General features: G+C 36.7%; 1 protein-coding gene across 1 annotated transcript in view; it reads right to left on the bottom strand.

Moving 5' to 3' along the window:
• The window catches only part of TMEM232 (transmembrane protein 232), a 213,247-nt gene extending 189,623 nt beyond the window's left edge, over window positions 1-23,624 (bottom strand). Inside the window, exons 1-3 of the mRNA XM_004377012.2 lie at window positions 23,506-23,624; window positions 3,302-3,413; window positions 1,284-1,389 (exon numbers count right to left, since the gene is read on the bottom strand). Coding sequence (XP_004377069.1) covers window positions 1,284-1,389; window positions 3,302-3,413; window positions 23,506-23,624 — 337 coding nt within the window. The remainder of the gene's footprint in view (window positions 1-1,283; window positions 1,390-3,301; window positions 3,414-23,505) is intronic.
• Between the last annotated feature and the right edge of the window lie 2,284 nt (window positions 23,625-25,908).

The raw sequence follows: 25,908 nt of genomic DNA, 5'->3' as shown, positions 1-25,908 counted from the left end.
ATAAAGAAGGGAGTTGGGAGAGAAGGGGATGCTTTCTCCCCAGGCATGCCTTTTTCAAAAGCAAGTGAATAAAAAGTAGCCAAAAAAAATCTATGCCTACATTTCTTTGGTCCAGACCAGGTCATGTAGCCACCCCTAATTCAATCACTGGCAAAGGGAACTGCCATGATTGGCTTAGACCAACCACAAATCACCCCTTGGGGCTGGGCAAAGGCCAGTGTTTTTCTCAATCACACTACTGCAGGATATTTGAACATAAAGAATGCACTGCCTTTGAGTCGATTCCAACTCATGGCAACCCCATATGTTAGAGATTAGTACTGCTCCATAGGGTTTTCTTGGCTGTAATGTTAACAGAAGCCTTTTCTTCCATGGTACCACTGGGTGGATTTGAACTGCCAACCTTTAGGTTAGCAACTGAGTACAAACCATTTGCACCACTAGGGATCTGAACGTAACGGAGGGATTAATTGATAAAGAGGAATTGACTGCTGGTTGAGCAACCAAGAGTGCTTACCCCAATATCATTAAATATTTAATAGAGGTCAGGCTGTGGATGGCACTGTGATAAAGTGCCATAAATGCAAATTAAATACAAAATAGCTCTTACTCTTCCTATTGCTTGAAAGCTCCCAGACGGTACTACAAAACACAATTTTCACGGGGAAATGGCTCTCTGACTTCATGTGGTTAACATTCTAAAACTCATTTAAAAACGTGTACTCATAAAATTTAGGATAATGATAGAAGGAATTTTATTCCCTAAAAAATAATGTTTTTTAATTTCTTTTTTAGATTGGTTGGAGGGTGGTTTGAAAGGAAACATATGAATGGGAAGTGACAAATGTAAAGGAAATGAGTAAACCTTGCTGTTTAAAAGAAGTAAAAAACGAATGGCCATTGATTAATGTTTTATCAGTAATAATTATTACAAAATGCTGAAACAGGTTTCTCTAAAGTATAATGCCAATTTTAATTCAAAATCATTAAGTGATATTTTATATTATTTTAATTAGTTACTAATTTTAGAAAAAAGTAATAAAGACTATGTTGAGCAAAAGTGTTTAAAACAATGTTGTAATTAAAAAGTTGAGTACTCAAATTCATAAATTCAAAATCATAAAATGAACTTTCATAATGAAACATTATAAGAAATTTTGATAGAGAAAGGCAAACTTTTCTTGGCTCCTGTACAATTTCTAGAAGTTAAGGTCTCAAATAATGCCTTCACTGCTGACCTAGAAAATAGAGTTAATTACAAACAGCTTAGTTAGAGCACATACCTTCTTGGACATCTCCCTTGCATTGAGCCAGATATGTTGCTTCAATCCACCCATCAGGGATATTCACATGCTTCCCAGAGCCTAAGGTTTTGAGACCCAATCTTCTCTTATGGGGAAGCAAAAAAGAGGCAAACCAAAATGTAAGCTTTTTATTATTTATTTATTTGATTATCCCTTAATTATATTCTGAAACTCGTTCAATGAAGCTGATGCTCTGTGGTTAGACTTGTATAAAACTTTACATTTTATTATTTTTAATTTTTGACATTTTATGTAAATTGTATTAGTGTTAAAATGTAGAAAATGATTAATATTCTGAGTCAAAACCAAACCCATTGCTGTCAAGTCGATTCCGACTCATAGCAACCCTATAGGACAGAGTAGAACTCCTCTAGGGTTTCCAAGGAGCAGCTGGTGGATTTTAACTTCCAACCTTTTGTTTAATAGTCAAGCTCTTAACCCCTGAGCCACCAGGGCTCCTAATATCCTGAGTAGTATCATTAATTATTTGCTGAAAATAATTCTCTCGCTTTACTTTCTAGGAATTACTTTTATCTCATTTACCCCCAAGAGATTGCATCTCTGATTTTATAATGGAAAGTAATGAGGAAATGTGATTAACCAGAAACTAGTTTGATGTCAATTTGCTGGAAAACTGGCTACTTCAGTGTTAATGAGCCAACGCTGATGAACATAAAGAGATAATCAAGACTGTCCAGGGTGCCCTCTGTCTCTCTTCCCTTATTGGGCCCATTCCCCAGGGGCAGTCAGCCTGAAGCTCACTGATGGGTGCTCCTCCTGGCACCTGCCTGCATGCATACTCATGAAAAACCAAAAAACAAACCAAATTCATTGCTGTCAAGTCAACTGCGACTCAGCAACCCGATATGACAGAGTAGAACTGCCCCATAAAGTTACCAAGGAGCACCTGGTGGATTCAAACCGCCGACCTTTTGGTCAGCAGCGGTAACTCTCCACTGCACCACCAGGGCTCCCAAGTATACTCTTTCTTCTAATCAAATTTTTAAAAATAGGTTTTTCAAAAATTTTAAATACTTAGGCAATTATGAAACAAAAGACTGGGGAAAAAAACAGGTGATTTAATTTATGCACTACTTTTATGCAGTTTTTACTTCATTAAGTATTTGGTATCATAGCAAAATCACATATATATTAATTCTCTGCCTAACTGAAACTGAATCTAATGTAGGAAAGAAAAAGCAAGGACTTATTTCACTTCCTGTTCTCTTTGGATACCTATTTCAAAATTTGAGAATTAATGCTTTAAAGATTGTATTTTTTGTAAGGTAGGTGAAGAACAGTTCATTACAAAGAACAGAGTATTTTGTGTGTGTTTAGTGAATGTTTAGAAAGGCTTTGTTTCCTTTTTGGGTTGTATCATATCTTAGCCAGAATGCTCGTTGGAAGCGAGGATGGCAGAACTTCGTCTCACACACTTTGGACATGTTATCAGAAGGGATCAGTCCGTGGAGAAGGACATCATGCTTGGTAAAGTAGAGGGTCAGCGAAAAAGAGGAAGACCCTCAACCTGATGCACTGATACAGTGGCTGTAACAACTGGCTCAAGCATAACAATGATTGTGAGGATGGTGCAGGACCACACAGTGTTTCATTCTGTTGTACACAGGGTCGCTATGAGTTGGAATCGAATTGAGGGCACCTAACAACAACAACATATCGTAGTTAACTTTTTTTCAGGAAAATTTTTCATAATGATTTATTTGCCAGTCTTTGATATTTTGCTGTGGGCTGCTGGACTGGTACCAATAGCTATATTCTCCAATAATTTATGGGAAACCTTTACCCAAAAAGCCATTTGACATTGAATTATTTGGTTACAAGCTTTAACTTCCATTTGCATTAATATTCTTAACTGACTTTATAACTAAAGAAAAATTGTATACTTACATTTTCTTCCAATATTTTAGAACATGTAATCATCCATCAGGTAGAAAAAAAATTTCACATACAAAAGTAATCAAATAGTGTACCATTACCTTACATCTAAGAATATTTTTTGTAATTCGTTCCTTTAACTGTTCCTTCTCTCTTAGGTTCTGTGTATGGTTGAATCTCAAGATGTATTCTCTTGTGACTGAAAATGATGGTCTAAATAAAAATAATTATAGCTATCAGTTCCAATTTTTAATTAATCAACTTAAAGCAGCTAAGTATAACTATTTTCTAGAAAAGGTACTTTGCCTTTTTAATAAGAATATTTTACACAAAAAAATCAGGACAACAAAAAAATATATACACAGGCCTCCTAGATTTATCTTGCCCTTCTCTTGGATTGAGGAACATAGTTTTTATGAGGACAAAGATCTTTTTTGCTTCTGAAAAAAAAAAAAAAAAAACTCTGATGGTTGTCAGAAGTCTTGTTAGCATATGCCTTCTTCATAGGTAAAATCCAGAACAGCTTCTATTATGTTGAAGACTGATACGGTCTCTCACATACATCAGTGTTGGTTAAATTTAAGCAAAACCTTTACTCCCTCCATGCAAGTGGTATCAGTCCAACTGTGGCTGGAGTGAATAAGCAAGGGTGGAAAGGTCAGAGAGGAGGCAACAAGTAGCCAGACTGCCTCTGAGTGAGGCGAGAAGCTATTGCAGAGCTGTGAGAAGAGGTGTGGCATGATTTGACTTAAGTTTTAACAGAATTACTCCAGTTGCTGTGTTGAGAACAGGGGGATGGGGAAGACTGGTGAGTGAAGAATGGGATGTGGCAAGAGAGGGAGCATACAGTTAGTTAAGTAACAGGAAATGGTGGCTTGGATCAGGATTATGGCAAGGTAAGTAAGTAGAAGAATTTGGATAATGGATATATTTTGAAATTTGTTGCTAGTTCCCATCAACCTGGACAATGGATTAGAAACGAGGTATGACAGAAAGGAGTCATGACTGAGCTGAATAACTGGGAGGATGGAATTGAGATGGGGAAGACTGCTAGAGGAGCAGGTTTGGGATGAGGGAAGAGTATAAGTTCAGATTTGGACATGCTATGTTTAAGATGACTGTTGTCATTCAAGTGGAGACATAGAATAAACAGTTGGACATGTGACTGAATTTCAAGGGAAAGTTTTAGGCTAGATCTATCAATTTTTGAGTCGTTAGCACACATATTTTCTTTAAAGCCTTGTGAGTGTTTAGGATTCCACGAGGTAAATGTAGAGGGAGTTAACAAGTATTTCAAACAGAAGTGGGACAAGTAAGTTGAAGGTGTAGACAGGAGAATGAGTAGAGTGATCATAATGCTGGATCACATAACTTAAGATGGGCATGGGTTCAAAAGTGGTGTGAGAGGAACAGTGAGTAGGTAGTAGAATCAATTAATTGTGTTTTTTGTGTGATCAAATGATCAAATGAGTTATGTCATTAGAAGCAGTGATCTGGAAACATAAAACACTTTTTCAAGAACCTACTATATTTAGAACGTACTAAATTAGTTGTTCTGTGAGATATAGAGTGAAAATGTGAATAAAAATCAGATTTTGCTTCTGAGTAACTCACAGCCCTACTGAGGAGACAGATGAACCCAAAAGTAATGACAGTGCTGAGCAGAAGCAAAGGTGAGATGTTCTGTAAACTGGAGCCAAATATAGGCATTCCAGAGAAGGGCAATTTATGAAATAACCAACTATTTAACTGCCATCCTAAAATGGGCATTTATTCACTCATTCATTCAGTAAACATTTATTGAATGTTTACTATATAGCAGGCACTAAAGTTGGCACTGGGGATACAATGGTCAATAAAAGAAGACAGACAACTCTACCCTAATGGAGCTTACAGGAGAAGAGTAGAAGAGTTGAGAAATTAGAACTCACAAAATTTGCTAGAATTGGGCATTCTGAAATGAGTAACTCCACCCCTGGCTTCCTGTTCTCCATTCAAGTCTTAGAGATAATTGCCTAGTAAAAATCCTCTTTGTTAGTAGCCATCTGGGATCAGATTTCTTTGATCTACATGGGCCTGCTCAATATGAAGAGTCTAAAATAACTCTAATCTCTCAGCTGTGTTACTGGAACCACTGCACATGGTAAAAATGACCTCTGATTGGTAGACTATATATGAACTAGAAGGACTGTGAATAAACTATAAATACCCAACAAGACCACCACCCATCTGTCAGTTTGTCATACTGTGGTGACTTGCATGTTGCTATGATGCCAGAAGCTATGTCACCAATATTTCAAATAATAGCAGGATGGACAGGTTTCAGCAGAATTTCCAGACTAAGACAGACTAGAAAGAAAGGCCTGGCAATCAACTTCTGAAAATTAGCCAATAAAAATCCTATGAATCACAACAGAAGATGAGCCCCCCTAGGTGGAAAGCACTCAAAACACACAGTGACTGCAACAATGGACTTGCGCATACCAACAATTATGAAGATGGCACAAGACCAGGCAATGATTCATTCTACTGTACATGGGGTCACCATGAGTCACAGCAGACTCAACAGCAACTAACAACAACCTGACAAGACGGACCTTGGGGCTTCCCTGAGTAGTTGGTGACTCTTGTGTCTGGGCATGTCCTTCGCAGAAACCTATAAATCTGTTTTTTAAAAAAGTCATTGTTTCACTTTGTGACATGTAGAATCTAAGCCAGTGGATCTATTGTACCCAGTTCTGTGGGTCTCATTTCCTCACATAAGCAATCATTTGGTGGGGCCCAAAACGACTAGCTCCCACTCCATTCTGCTGTGTTTTCTACTATAAGAACTCTCTCCGAAGAGAAACAACTATTATCCTGCTGGTATGTTGTGTTTCCTAAGTGAAGTCAATGGTAAGTTTGATCTATCATAATCGTGTGAATCTGTCTAGTGGAGCCAAAAAAACCTCAAAAGTGGATATTCAATATTAGGGAAATAAATGAACTACAGCTACATGTAGAATGTAGATGATCTCAGAAACATAATGTTAATCCAGAAACAAAAAGAATACATATTATATGATTCCATTTACATAAAGCATAAACAAAGAAAAATAAGGAAAAGCTTGTATAGCAGAGATAGATAGCAGGAAAAGAGGGGTTTTATTGGAAGAAGTTATAAGAGAAGCTTCTTGGCTCTGAAAATGATTTACTTCTTCACCTGGTGAATACAAAAGAATTTGCTTTATAATAATTCATTAAGCTTTGCATTTATATTTTATATACTCTCCTGTATGAATAATATTTCACAAGAAAGTTTTTAAAAGCAGATGCAAGATCCAAGAGTGTATTTAATCTTAATTACAATAAAAATTTTTTCTAAAATTACTCTCCAAAAAATATTATAGTAATTCCTATATATTCCTACTAGCAAAGCTGAAAATTTCCCATATCCTCACCGGGACAGGATGATATTAATCTTTTTAACCTTTGTCAATTTGATTGATGAAAATGGTATATCCCTGTGGTTTAAAATTTGTATCTTCCTAACTACTAGCATTCCTGAGTGTACTTTCCTATATGAATGGCCTCATATTTTCTATTCTGTAGCCTATGTTTATATACTTTGTCCTTTTTTTTTTTTTTCTTCTTCTTCTTTGGCTTTTTTTTTTTTTGTCTTATCAGTTTGAGGCAACATAGTATAATGGTTAATTGCATAGACTAGACTGCCTGGGATTTGAATCCTACTGTCTCTTACTAGCTTGGCTGCTAACCCAAAGGTCGGCAGTGCGAATCCACCAGCTGCTCCTTGGAAATCCTATGGGGCCATTCTACTCTGTCTTATAAGGCCACACTCTGTCCTATAGGGTCTCTATGAGTTGGAATCGACTTGACAACAGGTTTGGTTTCTATCTTACTTAAGCTACTGATAATTGGAGGCCTCTTTCTTATAGTTGTTTCTACTTTACCATAACTAATATAAACAAGAACAAAGAAAAAAAATGAAGAGCTTGAATCTAGCATAGGGTGATGAACACTTAAAATCAAGATAGGAAATGAAGATGGAAATGTAAAATTGAGAACAAATGTAAATGGCATTGAATGGTGTATGTTGTCAGTCAATCAAATTCAATTCAATTCTGACACCAGCTGAGTCTAACTATCTCGAAATAAGTAGAATTTACAAATGAAGTGGCACAGTCCTCCAAACTGCCCCATCTGCCCAAGACTTCAGATGACAGTTGCAAGCTTGCCTCACTCTGACCCGCTGGCTACAAACTCATGGGTCCCCACTGCCCCCTCAGAATGTCAACCAGAAACTCAGCGGTCTCCAAGCCCCCCCTCACTTCTGACCTGCTGGCTCCCACTACTCCCTCCCAAACGAAAACCTACTGCCGTGGAGTTAATTCTGAGTCATAGCAACTCTATAGGACAGAGTAGAACTGCCTCATAGGGTTTCCAAGGCTGTAAACCTTTATGGAAGCAGACTGCCTTGTCGTTTTCCCCTGTGGGTTCAAACCGCCAACTTTCTGGTTAGCAGCCAAGAGCTTTAACCACTGTGACACCAGGGCTCACTACTCCCTCGGGTTTGGTAATTTGCTAGAATGACTAACAGAACTCAGGAAAGCACTATATGTACTTATGATTACAGTTTTACTATAGCAAAAAGGACGCATATGATGAGACACATAAGGTGAGTTCTGGGGAGGGTTCCCAATGCAAAGCTTTCATGTCCCAAAGGACACCCTCCCATGTGTACCGGTGTCTACCATCAACCAGGAAGCCCATGTCCAGAGCCTTTACTGGAGCCTCATTATGTACGTAAGACTGACTGAACTCAACCCTATTCTGAGGTCAACTTATATCACATGTGAGTCTTTCTGACCTGGTCATACCCACCCAAGAGTCAATTCATTAGCATAACCTGTTAGGTAAGTGTGGACTACAGCCCTCATCAAAGATACTTCAAGCACTAGGGAAATTCTAAGGTTTTAGAGGTTATCTCTCAGGAACCAAGGACAAAGACCAAATTTTTTGGGTAAAGTGGATTGTAAACCCCCCAGACAGACTGCAGTAGAGACTTGAAGATGCCTACACCAATGTCTATTCTCTCCCTTTTCTTACTAAAAGATTCTTCCTTGTAAATTACCTATGGCCATATGTCTAAGTTCCAACCAGTAGGATGCAAGTAATAGTCAGGAAGTACTTCTAGGATGTTGCCTGAAAGGGGTAAAAGCCCTTCTTCTTCCCCTCCTCTATCCTGCTGCATGTAATATAACTGCCATACTTGGAGATCCAGCAGCCACTTGGACCCATGACATGGCTTTAAGAGTAAGCTATGTGCAGCAGAGCAGCTAAATAGAAGGAACCTAGGTCCTGGATCATAATTACCAGCTCTGGACTGATTACATGCAGAGAAATAAACTTCTATTTTTTGTGTCTTGATATTTTAGATTTTCTTAGTTGCAGTAGGCCCTAATTCTATTTTATTCACAGACATGTTTATTATTTGATAATTAATACAGAGTTATTGAACAGAGGGGCGATGTGATTAGAACAGAAGTACAGCGGTGATTCAGCTTTGATTAGACAGATGAGGACAACACCCTATGAGCCTTAGAATGACTAAACTGAAAGCCTTATGCTGAATGGAATAAGGACTGGCCATTGTTAAACAGTAGGGCAGGTGCTTCAACAGTTTAAGCAAGCAGTAGTAAAGGTCTGAACTTCAGTTTGGGCAATTATAATGAGGAAGAGTAAACTGATGTGAGCAATTAGGTAGACTGGTCAAAAGAGCTTGATGACTGATAGGATGTAGGAAAAGAAACCATGAGAGTGGACATACAGATGACCTCAAGATTTTCAGTCTATGTGATAAGGAGTAGGGAGATGCCATCAAAAGAATTGGATGGGAGGAATTTGGGCAGATAATCTGTGCCATTCTGGACATACAGAGGATGATTTACCTGTGAGACATCCAAGTGGAGAGGTGTATAATCCAAATTGATTTGTGAGGCAGGTATGAGGAAATGGAGAAGATCTGGAAATAGAGATTTTAGCTTTATCTACATATCAGTGATAGTAAAAACCATGAATCACAAGAGGAAGAGTATTGATGGGGAAAAAAAGAGTTAAAGGAAGCTCTACGGACAAATCCTAGTTAGGAGAAAAGATGGAAAGAAGAAAGAGTCAATATGATTTAAGGAGATTCAGGAAAGTCATACACCATGAAATGTAAATATATGTGTATAATTGGGGGTATAAATTCCTTTTCTGTGAATTGCCCATTACTTATAATCCTTGTTGAACAGGTAGATCAACATTCTATCTTAGTTCCATATGACTCCATCTCCAGCTGCCATAGTTGATTGGGTCATAGTAGACATCTGACTCCAGCTGGACCAATACAATCCTCCCTTCAGGAATTTTAAACAATTACCTGAGACTTTAATTAGTTGATGTTGGAGCTGAAAGATCACGTACAGTCAAGAGGTGACTTTTAGTGAGGGGCTGTTCAAGACAAAGCACTCCAAATCTCAGAAAGTTGCTTTCTGTCTCATTCACCATTGTAACTCCCAATCAATGTTTGCTGGATGATTCACTAATGTATAGCCAGAGTCTCTACTCTTTAAATCTGTAGTCTAGTGGAAATGTCTGTTATACTGACCATTTTATCTCTAGCACCTGGTAGAGAACACATAGTGAGTACTAAATAAATGAATGAGGTCTGGCTATACCTTCTGTTCAGAGATTTCATGAGATAGCCCTATGTCTGTTCATTAAGTTTTGTTTTTTGTTTTGTTTTTGTTTTTGTTTTTTTGCTTAAGTTAATTTGAATGGTGACTTTTCCATGCCAATGAACAATCCTAGGGTGAGATACAAAAGAAGAATAGATTGAAGATAATAACAAGGACCAAAAGTACACATGCTACAGAGATATCTGCAAGACTAAGGACAGACAGAAAATCATTAGAGTTCATGTTTATAAAGTTAGTAGAAATCTTTAAAAGAGCAGTTTCACTAGAGAAAGAAAAACAAAACCCAGATTTCAGGGAGGCAATAAGTACATGATGAGAAAAGAAACAAAGACACTGAATACTGGCTACTCTTATTGAGTTTTGTGTGATGGGAAGGTGAAAAAAGTGGAATTGAAACAGAAAGACAATTGAAATAATAAATGACACAGCTTCTCCTAAAAATCAGAAGTACCAACAGAATGAAAGAATGGTCTGGCCCTGTCAGGTGTGTATATGACACCTTTGAATGTACGAGAAATCCAGGGACAGATTTGTTAATCCAAAGGACATAAACAGTCAGTGATACGGACATGTACAGAAATGTACTTTATGTACACCTCCCTTACGTTTATCATTCCTGACTCACTGATGTTGGGCCTGGGCTTTTGAGGTCAGACACTGGAAATATCCTCTGCTATCTCTGATACTTGCGTTACTGATTACATCATCATCACACTGTGGATACCCAACAGGCTTTATGGTATGAAGTCAAAAAATACAGGCTTTATATTCATTTTTTAAAAAATCTGCGGTTAAATATGTTCTTTTATTAGGCCTTTATATTTCTTTAGATAATAAATTTCTGATTCAGTTTTAGCAAATGGAATACTGTCTTAAGCCTCGTACTCAGTCGGCGGTAATAAAGGGAACTAAACAGACAAGGGGACGCTAAAATTGGTAAAATCAAGTAGAAGAAACTTAGATGAAATTGAAAGCTAAAAATATTTATAAGACTAAAGCCCTACTTCCTTTTCTAAATGTATGCTCACATTTGTAACCACTCTATTCTTAAAACAGTAACAGTTAGTGGTCCTTTCAAGGCTGCCTGTAAGAAGCCCACTTACAAACATCTAGACTTCTAAAATATAACTTTATCTTTTGAGAAATGTGATTATTAACCCCAAAGAGAGTTAATTGTTTGGCATGGATAACAGTACTCAAATTGATGTATTTGACTACTAAAGACTGACAAACTCTACCTGTATTTTTTTGCTAAGGAAAAGAACTTTAAATTTTATCTCTGACATTTCTCCCTTTAGCTAACAGAAAAGTAAAAATTAACGACTCTGAGAGATTTCATCTTAAAACCATGCATATAAAGTTCTTTTGACAGTGGGTTAATCTTCCCCTGATGCTACAAAGAAAGGTTTGATAAAATCCAGGACAATTATTCTTGGGGAAGATCTTACCAAATGTAAGGGTAATAATATCTCCAAGGAAGAAATGGAGTAGAACCCTGACGATATTTGTTTTCCCTCCATAATATGGGTTTCTGTCAGAGAGCCACAACAATCAACCAGTTCAAGGAGAGACACAGGTGCTGGAGAATGGGGTCAACAAGTCTGAGTAAAGTAGATATCAAAGGAGGAATAATAATAATAATATTCGTTCTGTTTTGTTCTGTTGTACACAGGATCCCTATGAGTCAGAACCAACTCGACAGCACCTAACAGCCAGCACCTAACAACATTAACAATGTACATGAGCAGGAAATAATAATCCTTTAAATATGTTTTAGAAGATGCAAGCCCCCAGGATGTGAGCCATCACAGCCAAACTTTCTCTATTGGCCCAACAAGAACAAGGCCCAAAACTGTACTGTATATAGATAATCTCGTCAATAGCTACCGATCTCCCATTTGGGACAATGTACCCTAAAGGAAGCTACACTACAATATATTGAATGTGCTCATGCTCTTTATTGCCATCCAGCTCCTAAGTTACCATATTTTTGTCTAAATCATTTTTAATCAACTCCAAGTATAGATGTCTCAGGCTAAAATTAACAGACCTACGGCAAGGTCTTAACCATTAGAACTTCATTTAAAGGATTACAATAATTCAGACAAATGAAAGCCAAAGACTAGAAATCAAACAAATGACGAGACTATAAATGAGTCTAGAAAAGTTTCTTCTTACTGCTGACAGCACATATTTAGAGCCTACCTTACAGAGCTATATCATATTCAAAAAGCTATACTGTATTATATATATCAAAATCAATAATAAGACATATGTACAAATAATATATCCAAATATTTAGAGCATGTATTTGCAAAGAACACTTTACTAAATATAAGTGTCAGGAACATTAATAAAAAGGAAAAATTTTAGGCTTACTAACATTTCTCACAGATAAAAAATATCAAGTAGCATCTGTGAAAAAGATTTAAAAAAAAATATAATTGCTTGACTAAATCTTCCTAATGTAAGACTTACATTCCCTTTAATATTTTTTCCAGTCAGCTAAAATAAATGTGTACTCTTGAGCTAAGTCTTTGAAATCTTTTGGTCTCTTCCATCTCTGAGATGCAGTAGGAAAAGCAAAAACAAACAAAAAAAGACTATATACAATAAAATAAAATAGTCACAAAATAGTATGCTCTGCACCACTAATTCATTGCAAGATTTTGTTTTCTCTTTAGCCCAGAAATGTATGGACTTTAGTGCTTCATTTGAAGAATGTACACATACCTACAAGTGTCTTTGCAGGGCCCACACTGAGCCTGCAAAAACTTGTCTGTCCAAAGAAGAATAAACGAAGAAAATGCAGTATGAGGTCTTGACAATATTTATGCAACACATAACAACAACAAAAAAAACAAAACAAAGATGGTGTTCCTTGGTGCAAGGTTGGTCCCTGCTTCAGCTCAGACATTTGATGCCAGGGACCGAGTCTGGTTTTCCTTGATAAAGAGAGTTGCAGGGAGAAGAACAAGTATGGTTTTAAGCAATCTAACAGTTAAAAAAAAAAAAAAGCCATGATTTTCAATCATGGGAAGCTCAAAGGAGACTGTCCATCTTGCCTGAACCCCAAAAGACTAAACATCTGAGGTAAGGGTCAAAAAAAAAAAAAAAAAAAGAAAATCAGTTTCAATTAAGTTGATTCCAACCCATGAAGTGAGTTCATGTGCTTCAGAGTAGAACTTCACTGTGTCCTTTCAAAAGCAGAACACTAAGGATCCTACAGGTGATTTCTAACCACTTACCATTCAGGTTAGTAGTAAAATGCTTAACCATTTGTGCCACCCAGACACTCCTGACGTAAAGGCAATCAAAACTAAACCAGACAGCTATTGAGAAGGCTCCACTGGTGATAAACAGACAAGGAAAGAAAAAGAAAAAAAAATCTGTTGCTGAAGTTAAGTCCAGCTTAGAAATATAGCCCCAGAAAACACAGATTTGGTTGGCCAAGAAAACTTGTTAGGTGCCTCTGAGTAGGTTCCAACTCATAGAAACCCTATATACAAAAGAAGGAAACACTGCCCAGTCCTGTGCCAACCTCATAATTGTTGCTATGTTTGAGCCCATTACTGCAGCCACTGAGTCAATCCAGTCTCATTAAGGGTCTTCCTCTTTTTCGCTGATGCTCCACTTTACCAAGCATGACGTCCTTCTCCAGGGACTGGTCCCTCCTGATAATATGCCCAAAGTACATGAGATGAAGTTTCAATATCCTTGCTTATAAGGAGCATTCTAGCTGTACTTCTTCAAAGACAGATTTGTTTATTCTTCTGGCAGTCCATGGTATAGTTAATATTTATAGCCAACACTATAATTCAAAGGCATCAATTCTTCAGTCTTCCTTATTCCTTCTCTGGCTTTCACATGCATATGAGGCAATTGAAAATATCATGACTTGGGTCAGGTGCACCTTAGTCCTCAAGCTGACATCTTTGCTTTTTAATACTTTAAAGAAGTCTTTTGCAGCAGATTTGCCCAATGCAATACATTGTTTGATTTCTGGACTGCTGCTTCCATGCGCTTTGATTCTGGATCCAAGTAAAATGAAATCCTTGACAACCTCAATCTTTTCTCCATTTATCATGATGTTTCTTATTGGTCCAGTCATAAGGATTTTTGTTCTCTTTATATTGAGGTGTAATTCATAATGAAAGCTGTAGTCTTTGATCTTATCAGTAAGTGCTTCAAGTCCTCTTCACTTCCAGTAAGCAAGGTTGTGTCATGGGCATATCACAGGTTGTTAATGAATCTTCCTCCAATCCTGATGCTGCATTCTTCTTCATATAGTCCAGCTTCTTGGATTATTGGCTCAGCATACAGACTGAATAGGTATGGTGAATGGATATAACCCTAACGCCCACCTCTCCTGATTTCAAACCAAGAAATACCCTTTGTTCTGTTCGAACGACTGCCTCTAGGTCTATATACAGGTTCTGCATGAGCACAATTAAGTGTTTGGTAATTTCTGTTCTTCACAAAGTTATCCGTAATTTGTTATGATCCACACAGTCAAATGCCTTTGCAGAGTCAATAAAACACAGGTAAACATCTTTCTGGTATTCTCTGCTTTCAGCCAAGATCCATCAACATCAGCAATGATATTTCTCATTCCATGTCCTCTTCTGAATCCAGCTAGACTTTCTGGCATTTCCCTGTTGATGTACTGCTACAATTGTTTTTGAATTATCTACAGCAAAACTTTACTTGTATGTGATAGTAATGATATTGTTTGATAATTTCTGCATTCCGTTGGATCACCTTTCTTTGGAATTGGCACGAATACAGATCTCCTCCAGTTGGTTGGCCAGGTAACTCTCTTCCAAATATCTTGGCATAGATGAGTGAGCGCTTCCAGAGTTGCTTCTGTTTTTTGAAACTCAACTGGTATTCCAATTCTGGAGCCTTGTTCACCAATGCTTTTAGTGCAGCTTGGACCTCTTCCTTCAGTACCATCAGTTCCTGATTATATGCTACCCCCTGAAATAGCTGAATGTCGACCAATTCTTTTTGGTACAGTGACTCTGTGTATTCCTTTCATCTTATTTTGATGCTTCCTGCGTTGTTCAATATTTTGCCTATAGAATCCTTCAATATTGCAACTCACGGCTTGAATTTTTTCCTCGGTTCTTCCAGCTTGAGAAATGCCCAGTGTATACTTACCTTTTGGTTTTCTAACTCCAGGTCTTTGCACATTTCATCATAATACTTTACTTTGTCCTCTCAAGCCGCCCTTTGAAATCTTCTGTTTCGCTCTTTCACTTCATCATTTCTTCCTTTCGCTTTAGCTACTCTGTGTTCAAGAGCAAGTTTCCATTTTGGTCTTTTCTTTCTTTTCCACCTTTTTAATGACCTTTTGCTTTCTTCACGTATGATGTCCTTGATGTCATCTCACAACTTGTCTGATCTTTGGTCATTAATGTTCAGTGTGGCAAATCTGTTCTTTAGATGGTCTCTAAATTCAGGTGGGATATACTCAAGGTCGTACTTTGGCTCTCGTAGATTTGTTCTAATTTTTCTTCAGCTTCAACTTGAACTTGTATATGAGTAATTGATGTTCTGTTCTGCAGTCAATCCCTGGCCTTGTTCTGACTGATAATATTAAGCTTCTCCACTGTCTTTTTCCACAGATGTAGTTGATTTGATTCCTATGTATTCCATCTGGCGATGTCCACCTATATAGTCTCCATTTATGTTACTGAAAAAAGGTATTTGCAATGAAGAAGTCATTGGTCTTGCAAAATTCTACCATGTGATCTCTGGAGTCGTTTCCATCATATTTCCCAACTACTGATCCTTCTTCTTTGTTTCCAACTTTCACATTCCAATCACCAGTAATTATTAATTCATCTTGATTGCATGTTTGCTCAATTACAGACCGCAGAAGCTGGTAAAAATCTTCAATTTCTTCATCTCTGGCATTAGTGGTTGGTGGGTAAATGTAAATAACAGTCGTATTAACTGGTCTTTCTTGTAGGTATATAGATATTATCCTATTACTGACAGCATTGTATTTAAGGATAGATCTTCAGATGTTCTTTTTGACGATGAATGTGGTGCTGTTCGTCTTCAATCTGTCATTCCCGACATAGTAGGCCATGTGATTGTTCTATTCAAAATGGCCAATACCAGTCCATTGCAGCTCACTAATGCCTAGGATATTAATCTGCAAACGTTCCATTTCATTTTTGACAACTTCCAATTTTCCTTGATTCGTAGAAAACTTAGGCAGTGAATTTAGTTTCAGTTGTCCAGACTGGTAGCATTTACAGATACTGTTAGAGAATTAAATTCAAAGATTCTTGGAGGAATGCACATTTCTCCTAGACATCAAAGAACACACGGAAACATCTCTTTTTATGGGCAACTGAGCAATGATAAGATACAAGGAAAAAGATAACATGAGAACAGCAGAAATAAACTTACCAAGACTCCAGTATTGGGATAATCAGATAGAAATTATAAACCCATCATGCGTATCCAACAATACCCTTAAAAGTATCTACAGGGAACCACAAACTAGAAGTCTACATAGCAGACTCAAAACAAAGAAGCTGAATGACTAGAAACATAAAATAATATTTTAAAAAACTCAATGGACAAATTTAACAATAAGAGAATTAGTCATATGAAAGGCAGATCACAGATCAGAATAAATTATTCTAAATACAGTAGAATAAGACAAAAATAAGGAAAATAGAAAGGAGAGAGTAAAATATGTGAGAAATTCATTTAATCAGAGTCCCAGAAGAGAAAATGTACCAAAGCATTATTCGGAGAAATAATATTTGATAATTTTTCAGTAAGGAGCCCTGGTGGCACCATGGATAAGCGCTCAGCTGCTATCCAAAAGGTCAGTGGTCCAAAACCAAAAGTTGCTCCATGGGGAAAAAAGACCTGGTAATCTGCTCCCATAAAGACTACAGCCTAGGAAACTCTATGGTGCCGTTCTACTCTGCCCTATAGCGTCGATACAAGTCGGTATCAACTTGATGGCACATAACAACAACAACATTGTTCAGGAATTGTAAGACATAGTCTACAGATTCAAAAGGTCCAGCAAATCCAAGTAAGATAAACTGAAAAAACAGTTTTACATTCTGACACACCATAGTAAAACTGAAGGACACTGAATACAACAATAAAATTTTAAAGCAGCCAGAGGGAAAAAACAGATTAATCTTTTAAAAAAAAAAAAGGCATTAAAATTTCAGCCAACTTCTCAACAGGAATAATGGAAGCTTGAAACAGTGGAGTGGTATCATCAATGTGCTGGACAAAAAAATAATAAAAATGATAATGGTCCAAAGACAATTCTATATTCAGTTTTAAACATCCATCAAGGATAAGAATAAAATAAAGACATATTCACACAAACAAAAATTGATATTCTTGTCTTCAACAAAATCTTACTAAGGGAAATGCTAAAAGTTGTACATTACTTTAAAGAAAAATAAGCCCAATGGCAGTTCTAGGAAGCAATGAAAAGCAAAACGAGTGGTAAATAAAAACTGAAATATAAAGGAATACTGGCTATTAAAACAGTAATGACATCTGGTAGAGTTTAAACACACACACACATATACACGAGAGAATTAAACTACCAGATAAGGTTTGCTGAAAAAATCATAATCATTACAGTTAAAGTATTGCTTTTAAATCTGAATTAAGACAAGTATGTTTAGCATTAATAAGAGAGTTTAGCAAAATTTCTGTTTGAAAAATCAATGTATAAAATCAATTGTGTCTCTACTAGCAGCCCCTAGAAAATACTTTTTTTTAAAAAAATACACATACATAAAATCTCTAACAGCACCAAAAATATCAAATACCTAGGAATAACTCTAAGATGGGTAATACCTCAATTAAAAAATAAACTTTTGTTGAGAAAATTTTAAAAAACTACATAAATTGAGAGACGTGTTTGCTGATTGGAATCCTCATGAGAAAGATGTCAGTCTTCCTCAAACTGATTTAAAATAAAAAAAGTCTAATAAAACACTCCAGCAAGTTTTGGAAAAAAATATGAAAAGCTGATTCTAAAATAAATAGTCAAGTTACCACTGAAGAAGAACAAGTTTGAAAAATTTGTCATACTGACTATTAAATGTTATTACTAAACCACAGTCATTAAGGCAGTGTGATATTTGTGTAGAACAGACAAACAGACCAATAAAACAGAATAGAGAGCCCAGAAACATACCCATTATATGCAAACACTTGATTTATGCAATAATTGTACTAGAAAAGCAATGGGGAAAGGATGTTCTTTTCAACACAGGGTCTTAGATCAATTTGATATGTATATTTTAAAAAGGGAAACTGGACCTATAACCTAACACCATTCACAAATATCATTTCCAGATGGATTGCAGGCATGAAAGACAAAATGATAAAGTTTTTAAAAAATAATGTATAATTATACCTTCATGATCTTGTGGTAGGGAAAGATTTCTTAACAAAGATACAAAAATCAGTAATGATAAAAGACTGACATATTTGACCTCATAAAAGCTAATAAATTCTATTCACTAAATGGTAAATATCTATCCTATGACCCAGCAATTCCTCTCCTAGGTATGTATCTTAGAATGGCCATAAGGATGCTTGTACAAGAATGTTCATGACAACACTGTTCATAGCAACCATTAACTGGATGATAGCAGAATGAATGGAACATTTGCTATATATCAATGAAATGGACCAAGGAAATGAAAAAATCAGCAATAAAAACAATACAGCTACACTCAACAACTTGGATGAACCTTAAAAACGTAATGACTGCACCAATTTTTAAACTTCTGTATGATGAAAGATAAGGAGCCCTTGTGGCACAGTAGTTAAGTGCTGGGTGGCTAACGGAAAAGTCAGCGGTTCAAACCCACTAACTGCTCCAAGGGAGCAAGATGTGGCAGTTTGCTTCCATAAAAATTAGAATCAGGGAAACCTTTGTTTCCAACTTTTGCATTTCAATCACCAGTAATTATCAATTCATCTTGATTGCATGTTTGATCAATTACAGACTGCAGAAATTGGTAAAATGGGGCAGTTCGACTCTATCCTATAGGGTGGCTATGAGTCACAATCAACTCAAAGGCAACATGTTTGTTTTGTTTTGTTTTATGATGAAAGACACCACAAAAACAAAGTTAAAAGGTAAACCACAGACTGGGATAATTTGTAATAATATTTAAGGATATCAACAAATCAATAGGAAAAAGACAACACAAAAGGAAATAGGTCAATTACAAAAACAGATAATTCAGAAACATTACTGTAATGGAAACAAACATATAAAAAGATGCTCAGTATCATTAAATGTCATGAAAATGTATTTAATTAGTTATCAGGCAATTACCACTTCTGATCTACTGCCAAAAATTAAGAAGTCTGACATCATCAGGTGTCGGTGAAGATAAGGGGAAATGAACATTATGTAGACATTACAACAAATGAAGGAAATACATAATTATCAATATTAATTGAATTAAAAACATAATGGTGGTTTTTAAAAAGCTAGCTACACATAAATGCATTAGGTATAATTTTATTTATATTGTTGTTGTTAGGTGCCATCGAGTCGTTTCTGACTCATAGTGACCCTATGTACAGCAGAAGGAAACACTGCCTGGTCCTGCACCATCCTCACAATTGTTGCTTTGTTTGGGCTCATTATTGCAGCCACTGTGTCATTTATATACACTTGCAAAATATGATTTTTATATTCATGTATATTAATGTAAAAAATGAACTGGAATGATACACGCCACAATTACTGTAGTTGGGAAGGCATGTGGTCAAAGAACAACTTTATTGGTTGAAATACTTTTTGTTAAAGAAACATATTTGAAACAAATATAACAATAGGTCCACATGTAAGTTCTATTCTGTACTATATATTTTACATCCACCACATGTCTGCCAGTTTGTCATACTGTGGTGGCTTCCATGCTGCTGTGATACTGGAAGCTTTGTCAGCGGTATTTCAAATACCAGCAGGGTCACCTTGGTTGAAAGGTTTCAGCGGAGCTTCCAGAATAAGACAAACTAGGAAGAAGGACCCAGCGGTCCACTTCTGAAAAAACTGGCCAGTGAAAATTTTATGGATAGCAGTGGACCACTGTCTGATAGAGTGCCAGAAGATGAGCCCCTCAGGGTGGAAGGCACTCAAAACACGACTGGGGAAGACCTTCTCAAAGAAGAGTCAACCTTAATGACGTGAATGGAGTCAAGCTTTTGGGACCTTCATTTACTGATGTGGCATGAATCAAAATGTGAAGAAACAGTTGTAAACATCCATTAATAATCGGAAAATGGAATGTACAAATTATGAATCTAGAAAAACTGTAAGTCATCAAAAATGAAATGGAATGCATAAACATCGATATGCTAGGCATTAGTGAGCTGAAATGGACTGGTATTGGCCATTTTGAAAAAGACAAACATATGCTAGGAATGACAACTTGAAGAGGAATGGTGTTGCATTCACTATCAAAAAGAACATTTCAACATTTGTCCTGAAGTACAACGCTGTTAGTGATAGGATAATATCCATGAGCTTACAAGGAAGACAAGTTAATACAACTAGTATTCAAATTTACACACCAACTTCTGCAGTCTGAAATTCATGTAAACATGCAATCAAGATGCATTGATAATTACCGGTGATTGGAATGCGGAAGTTGGAAACGAAGAAGGATCAGTAGTTGGAAAATATGCCCTTGGTGATAGAAATGAAGCTGGAGATTTCATGACAGAATTTTGCAAAACCAATGACTTCTTCATTGCAAATATCTTTTGTCAACAACATAAACAGCGACTATACACTTGGACCTCATGGGAAGGAAAACACAGGAATCAAATCAACTACATGTGTGGAAAGAGATGATGGAAAAGCTCAATATCATCTGTCAGAATAAGGTCAAGGGCCGACTATGGAACAGACCATCAATTGCTCACATTCAAGTACAAGTTAAAGCTGAAGAAAATTAAAATAAGTCCACGAGAGCCAAAAAAATGACCTTGAGTATGTTCCACCTGAATTTGGAGACCACCTCAAGAATAGATTTGATGCATTGAACACTAATGACCAAAGGCCAGAAGAGTTGTGGAATGACATCAAAGACATTACACATGAAGAAAGCAAAAGGTCATTAGACAGGAAAGAAAGAAAAGAGCAAAATGGATGTCAGAAGAGACTCTGAAACATACTTTTAAACATTGAGTAGCTAAAGCAAACAGAAGAAATGAAGTCAAAGATCTGAACAGAAGGTTTCAAAGGGCAGCTCAAGAAGACAAAGTAAAGTATTATAATGAAATGTCCAAACACCTGGAGTTAGAAAACCAAAAGGAAAGAATACACTTCGTATTTTTCAAGCTAAGAGAACTGAAGAAAAAGTTTAAGCCTCGAGCTGCAGTGTTGAAGGATTCTATGGGCAAAATATTGAATAACGCAGGAAGCATCAAAACCAGATGGAAAGAATACACATCATCACTGAACCAGAAAGAATTAGTCGACGTTCAACCATTTCAGGAGGCAGCATATGATCAAGTACCAATGGTGCTGAAGGAAGAAGTCAAAGCTGCACTGAAAGCATTAGTTAAAAAAAAAAACAAAAAAAAAAAAACAAAGCTCCAGAAATTGACAGAATACCAACTGAGATGTTTCAAGAAAGGGAGGCAGTGCACGAGGTGCTCACCCACCTATGCCAAGAAATTTGAAAGACAGCTACCTGGCTAACTGACTGGAAGAGATCCATACTTGTCTCCATTCCAAATAAAGGAGATCCAATACAAAGTGGAATTATCCAACAATATCATATGCAAGTAAAATTTTGCTGAAGATCATTCAAAAGAGATTACAGCTGTGTACATCGACAGGGAACTGCCATAAATTCAAGCTGGATTCAGAAGAGGATGTGGAATGAGCTAGGGGTATCACTGCTGATGTTAGAAGGATCTTGGCTGAAAGCAGAGAATACCAGAAAGATGTTCACCTGTGTTGTATTGACTATGCAAAGGCATTAGACTGTGTGGATCATAACAAATTATGGACAACATTTTGAAGAATGGGAATTCCAGAACACTTAACTTGCACTCATGATGAACCTGTACATAGACCAAGAGGCAGTCATTTGAACAGAACAAGGGGATACTGCATAGTTTAAAGTCAAGAAAAGTATGTGTCAAGGTTGTATCCTTTCACCCTACTTATTCAATCTGTATGCTGAGCAAATAATCTGAGAAGCTGGATTATATCAAGTAGAATGTGGCATCAGGATTGGTGTAAGACTAATTAACAAGCTGCGATATGCAGATGACACAACCCTGCTTGCTCAAAGTAAAGAGGACTTGAAGCACTTATTGATGAAGATAAAAGACTATACAGCCTTTAGTATGGTTTACAACTCAACATAAAGAAAACAAAAATTCTCACAACTGGACCAATAAGCAACATCATGATAAATGGAGAAAAGATTGTAAGTTGTCAAGGATTTCATTTTACTTGGATACACAATCAACGTCCATGGAAGCAGCAGTCAGGAAATCAAACGATGTATTGCATTGGTCAAATCTGCTGCAAAAGACCTCTTTAAAGTGTTAAAAAGCCAAGACACCACTTTGAGGACTAAGGTGTGCCTGACCGACACCATGATATTTTCAACTGCCTCACACGCATGCAAAAGCTGGACAATGAATAAGGAAGACAGAAGAAGAACTGACGCCTTTGAATTATGGTGCTGGTGAAGAATACTGAATATACCATGGACTGCCAGAAGAATGAACCAGTCTGTCTTGGAAGAAATACAGCCAGAATGCTCCTTAGAGGCAAGGGTGGTAAGACTTCGTCTCACTTACTATGGACATGTTATCAGGAGGGACCAGCCCCTGGAGGAGGACATCAGGCTTGGTAAAGCAGAAGGTCAGCAAAAAGAGGAAGGCCCTAGATGAGATGGACTGACACATAATGGCTGCACCAGTGGGTTCCAACATAGCAAGGATTGTGAGGATGGCATAGGACCGGGCAGTGTTTGATTCTGTTGTACACAGTGTCGCTATGAGTCGGAAGCAACTAGATGTCACCTAACAACAACAACTTTTTACATTTTTTAAATTTTCTTAATATTTAAAAATCATCCAAAATTCATAAATTACCTATAAACATTAATATAGAAATTTCATTTTAGAAACTGTTAACCCAAGGAAACAATCTGAAATACAGAAAAACACTCCATCATGACTTATAAATAATTAAAATACTTCACAATACAAGTCGTTATCAAACACTTTTTCTTATGCGTTTTATGACTATGGAATCTTAAAAGATATATCAATACAGAAAAATACTTATTTCAAATAAAAAGAGTAGAATTCAAAATTTTAGAAAGTATATGATAATTACAAAAAAGTTATTTATTTTAAAGTAGTAAAATTTAACATTTTTATCCTTGGTTATAGACCTGTGGATGCTTATTTTATTATTCACAATTTTCTGTACTTTGTAAATTCTCTACAATGTATACGGGTCCCTTACTTTAATAACACAAACTTTTTTTCAAACTTACGTTGGTTTGCCACTCCTTGATTTATTTAAATTTTGACTATTACATTTGAAGAGTTTTTCATAGTAAGAAGAAGATATTATTCCAAATTTATTAATAACACGTCGTTTGTTAGAAGACATATTCACAGATCATAAACCTAGAGAAAAACATTAAATTCTATGTTAAAATGTGAATGCACTAACAGTACCAAATAACATATTTCATGCAGATTCACGATTTATGGGGGAAAGAGTAGCAAGAAAGAAAAATTTAAGGCCTGAAGAACTATTAAGGAAGAGTTTAAATTTAAACTGTCAGACCTCGGATTCAAACCCAACTTTACTTCTAAAACCCATGTTCTTCTGTTACATTACTATTATAAACTTATTCATTAATATAATATCTAGTATTTATTATTTTTTAGCAGTTTTATCAGCAAAACCATTAAAACAACAGCATGGCATCATAGTTAAGAACACAGGCTATACAACCAGACTAACTGGGTTATTTAAATGCTCTGTGCCTCAGTTTCCTCATCTGTAAAATGGGAAGAGGGTCTCCTCATAGAGTTGCTGTGAAAGATAAATTGGTTAATATACGTAAATTGCTTAGAATACTGTCTGGCATATAGGAAGCTTTATGTAAGTGCTTGTGATCATTATTAGAATACTATGTTTTCTGTTTTTAAAGGTTACTTTAAAATATCTTTTAATGTCATCTGCCTTTTACCATTTAGATTGTGCTTTCTCTGCTTACCCTAACACCCAGATTTTTCTTTCCTTTTGAAGTCTCAGCACATTTAATGAGTGTACAACAAATGAATATTTAATGTGTATGACCAATTAATGAGTGTATGAATAAGGAAGACCAAAGAATTATGCATTTGAATTACAGTGTTGGTGAAGAATGTTGAATATTCCACAGACTGCCAGAAGGAAGAACAAATCTGTCTTGGAAGAAGTACAGCCAGAATGCTCCTTAGAAGCAAGGATGGCAAGACTTTGTCTCACTTACTTTGGAGATGTTATCAGGAGGGGCCAGTCCTTGGAGAAGGACATTGTCATGGATTGAATTGTATCCCCCAAAAATATGTGTCAACTTGATTAGGCCATGATTTTCAGTATTGTGTTGTTGTCCTCCATTTTGTGATTGATATAATTTTTCTATGTGTTGTAAATCCTAATCTTTGCCTGTGGTTAATGAGGCAAGATTAGATTATGTCAAAGAGGATTAAGGTGGGATGTAACACCCTTGCTTAGGTCACATCCCTGATCCAATGTAAAGAGAGTTTCCCTGGAGTGTGGCCTGCACCACCTTTTATCTTACAATAGATAAAAGGAAAGGGAAAAGAGCAGACAATGGGGGACCTCATACCACCAAGAAAGCAGTGCCAGGAGCAGAGCACGACCTTTGGACCCAAGGTTCCTGCACAGAGAAACTCCAAGTCCAGGGGAAGATTGATGAGAAGGACCTTCCTCCAGAGCCAACAGAAAGAGAAAGCCCTCCCCTGGAGCTGACGCCCTGAATTTGGACTTTTAGCCTACTTTACACTGAGGAAATAAATTTATCTTTGTTAAGGCCATCCACCTGTGGTACTTCTCTTATAGCAGCACTAGATAACTAACACAGACATCATGCTTGGTAAGGCAGAGGGCCAGCAAAAAAAGAGGAAGACTCTGGATGCGATGGATTGACACATTGGCTGCAACAATGGGGTCAAACATAGCAACAACTGTGAGGATGGCGCAGGACCAAGCACTCTTTTGTTCTGTTGTACAAAGGGTTGCTATGATTCGGAACTGACTCAATGGCACCTAACAACAACAACAACACAACCAAAAGGAGGACGTGCGCTTTATGTTTAGTGGAGTATCTGAACAGAAAATGAAGTAATGAAATCAGTAGCCAGACTTATACTGAATTAATTTGCATTTCATTTTTAAGACAACTAATTTTTAAAACGGATAATTATATCAGTCAAGGTTTTGTCAGGAAACATATGGCACACTCAAGTGGGGTAATTGAAGAGATTTTAAGAAAGTGGCTCTTTCCAAAGATTGGGCAGGATTTAAAAAAAAAAATGAGGATGGTGCAGTTCTCAGGGGCTAGCTAGCAAGAAGAGGATGAACTGTTACCACTCTTAGGACTGAAGGACAAGAGGGACCCAGAAAGAATAACTACACAAAAGTGGTGCTTAATAAAAATCTATGGTACAGCGACAGATAAACACTGACCAATGGAACAGAACTGAGAACCGAGATGTAAATCCATCCACCTACGGTCACCTGATCTTCCACAAGGGCCCAAAGTCCATCAAATGGGGAAAAGACAGTCTTTTGAACAAATGGTGCTGGCAAAACTGGATATCCATCTGCAAAAAAATGAAACAGGACCCATACCTCACACCATATACAAAAACTAATT

This window comes from Trichechus manatus, unplaced genomic scaffold (assembly GCF_000243295.1).
Source record: "Trichechus manatus latirostris isolate Lorelei unplaced genomic scaffold, TriManLat1.0 scaffold00047, whole genome shotgun sequence".
Classification (NCBI taxonomy): Eukaryota; Metazoa; Chordata; class Mammalia; order Sirenia; family Trichechidae; genus Trichechus; species Trichechus manatus.
The sequence above is the reverse complement of the archived record's forward strand: the minus strand, read 5'-3'. Positions and strand labels throughout refer to the sequence as shown.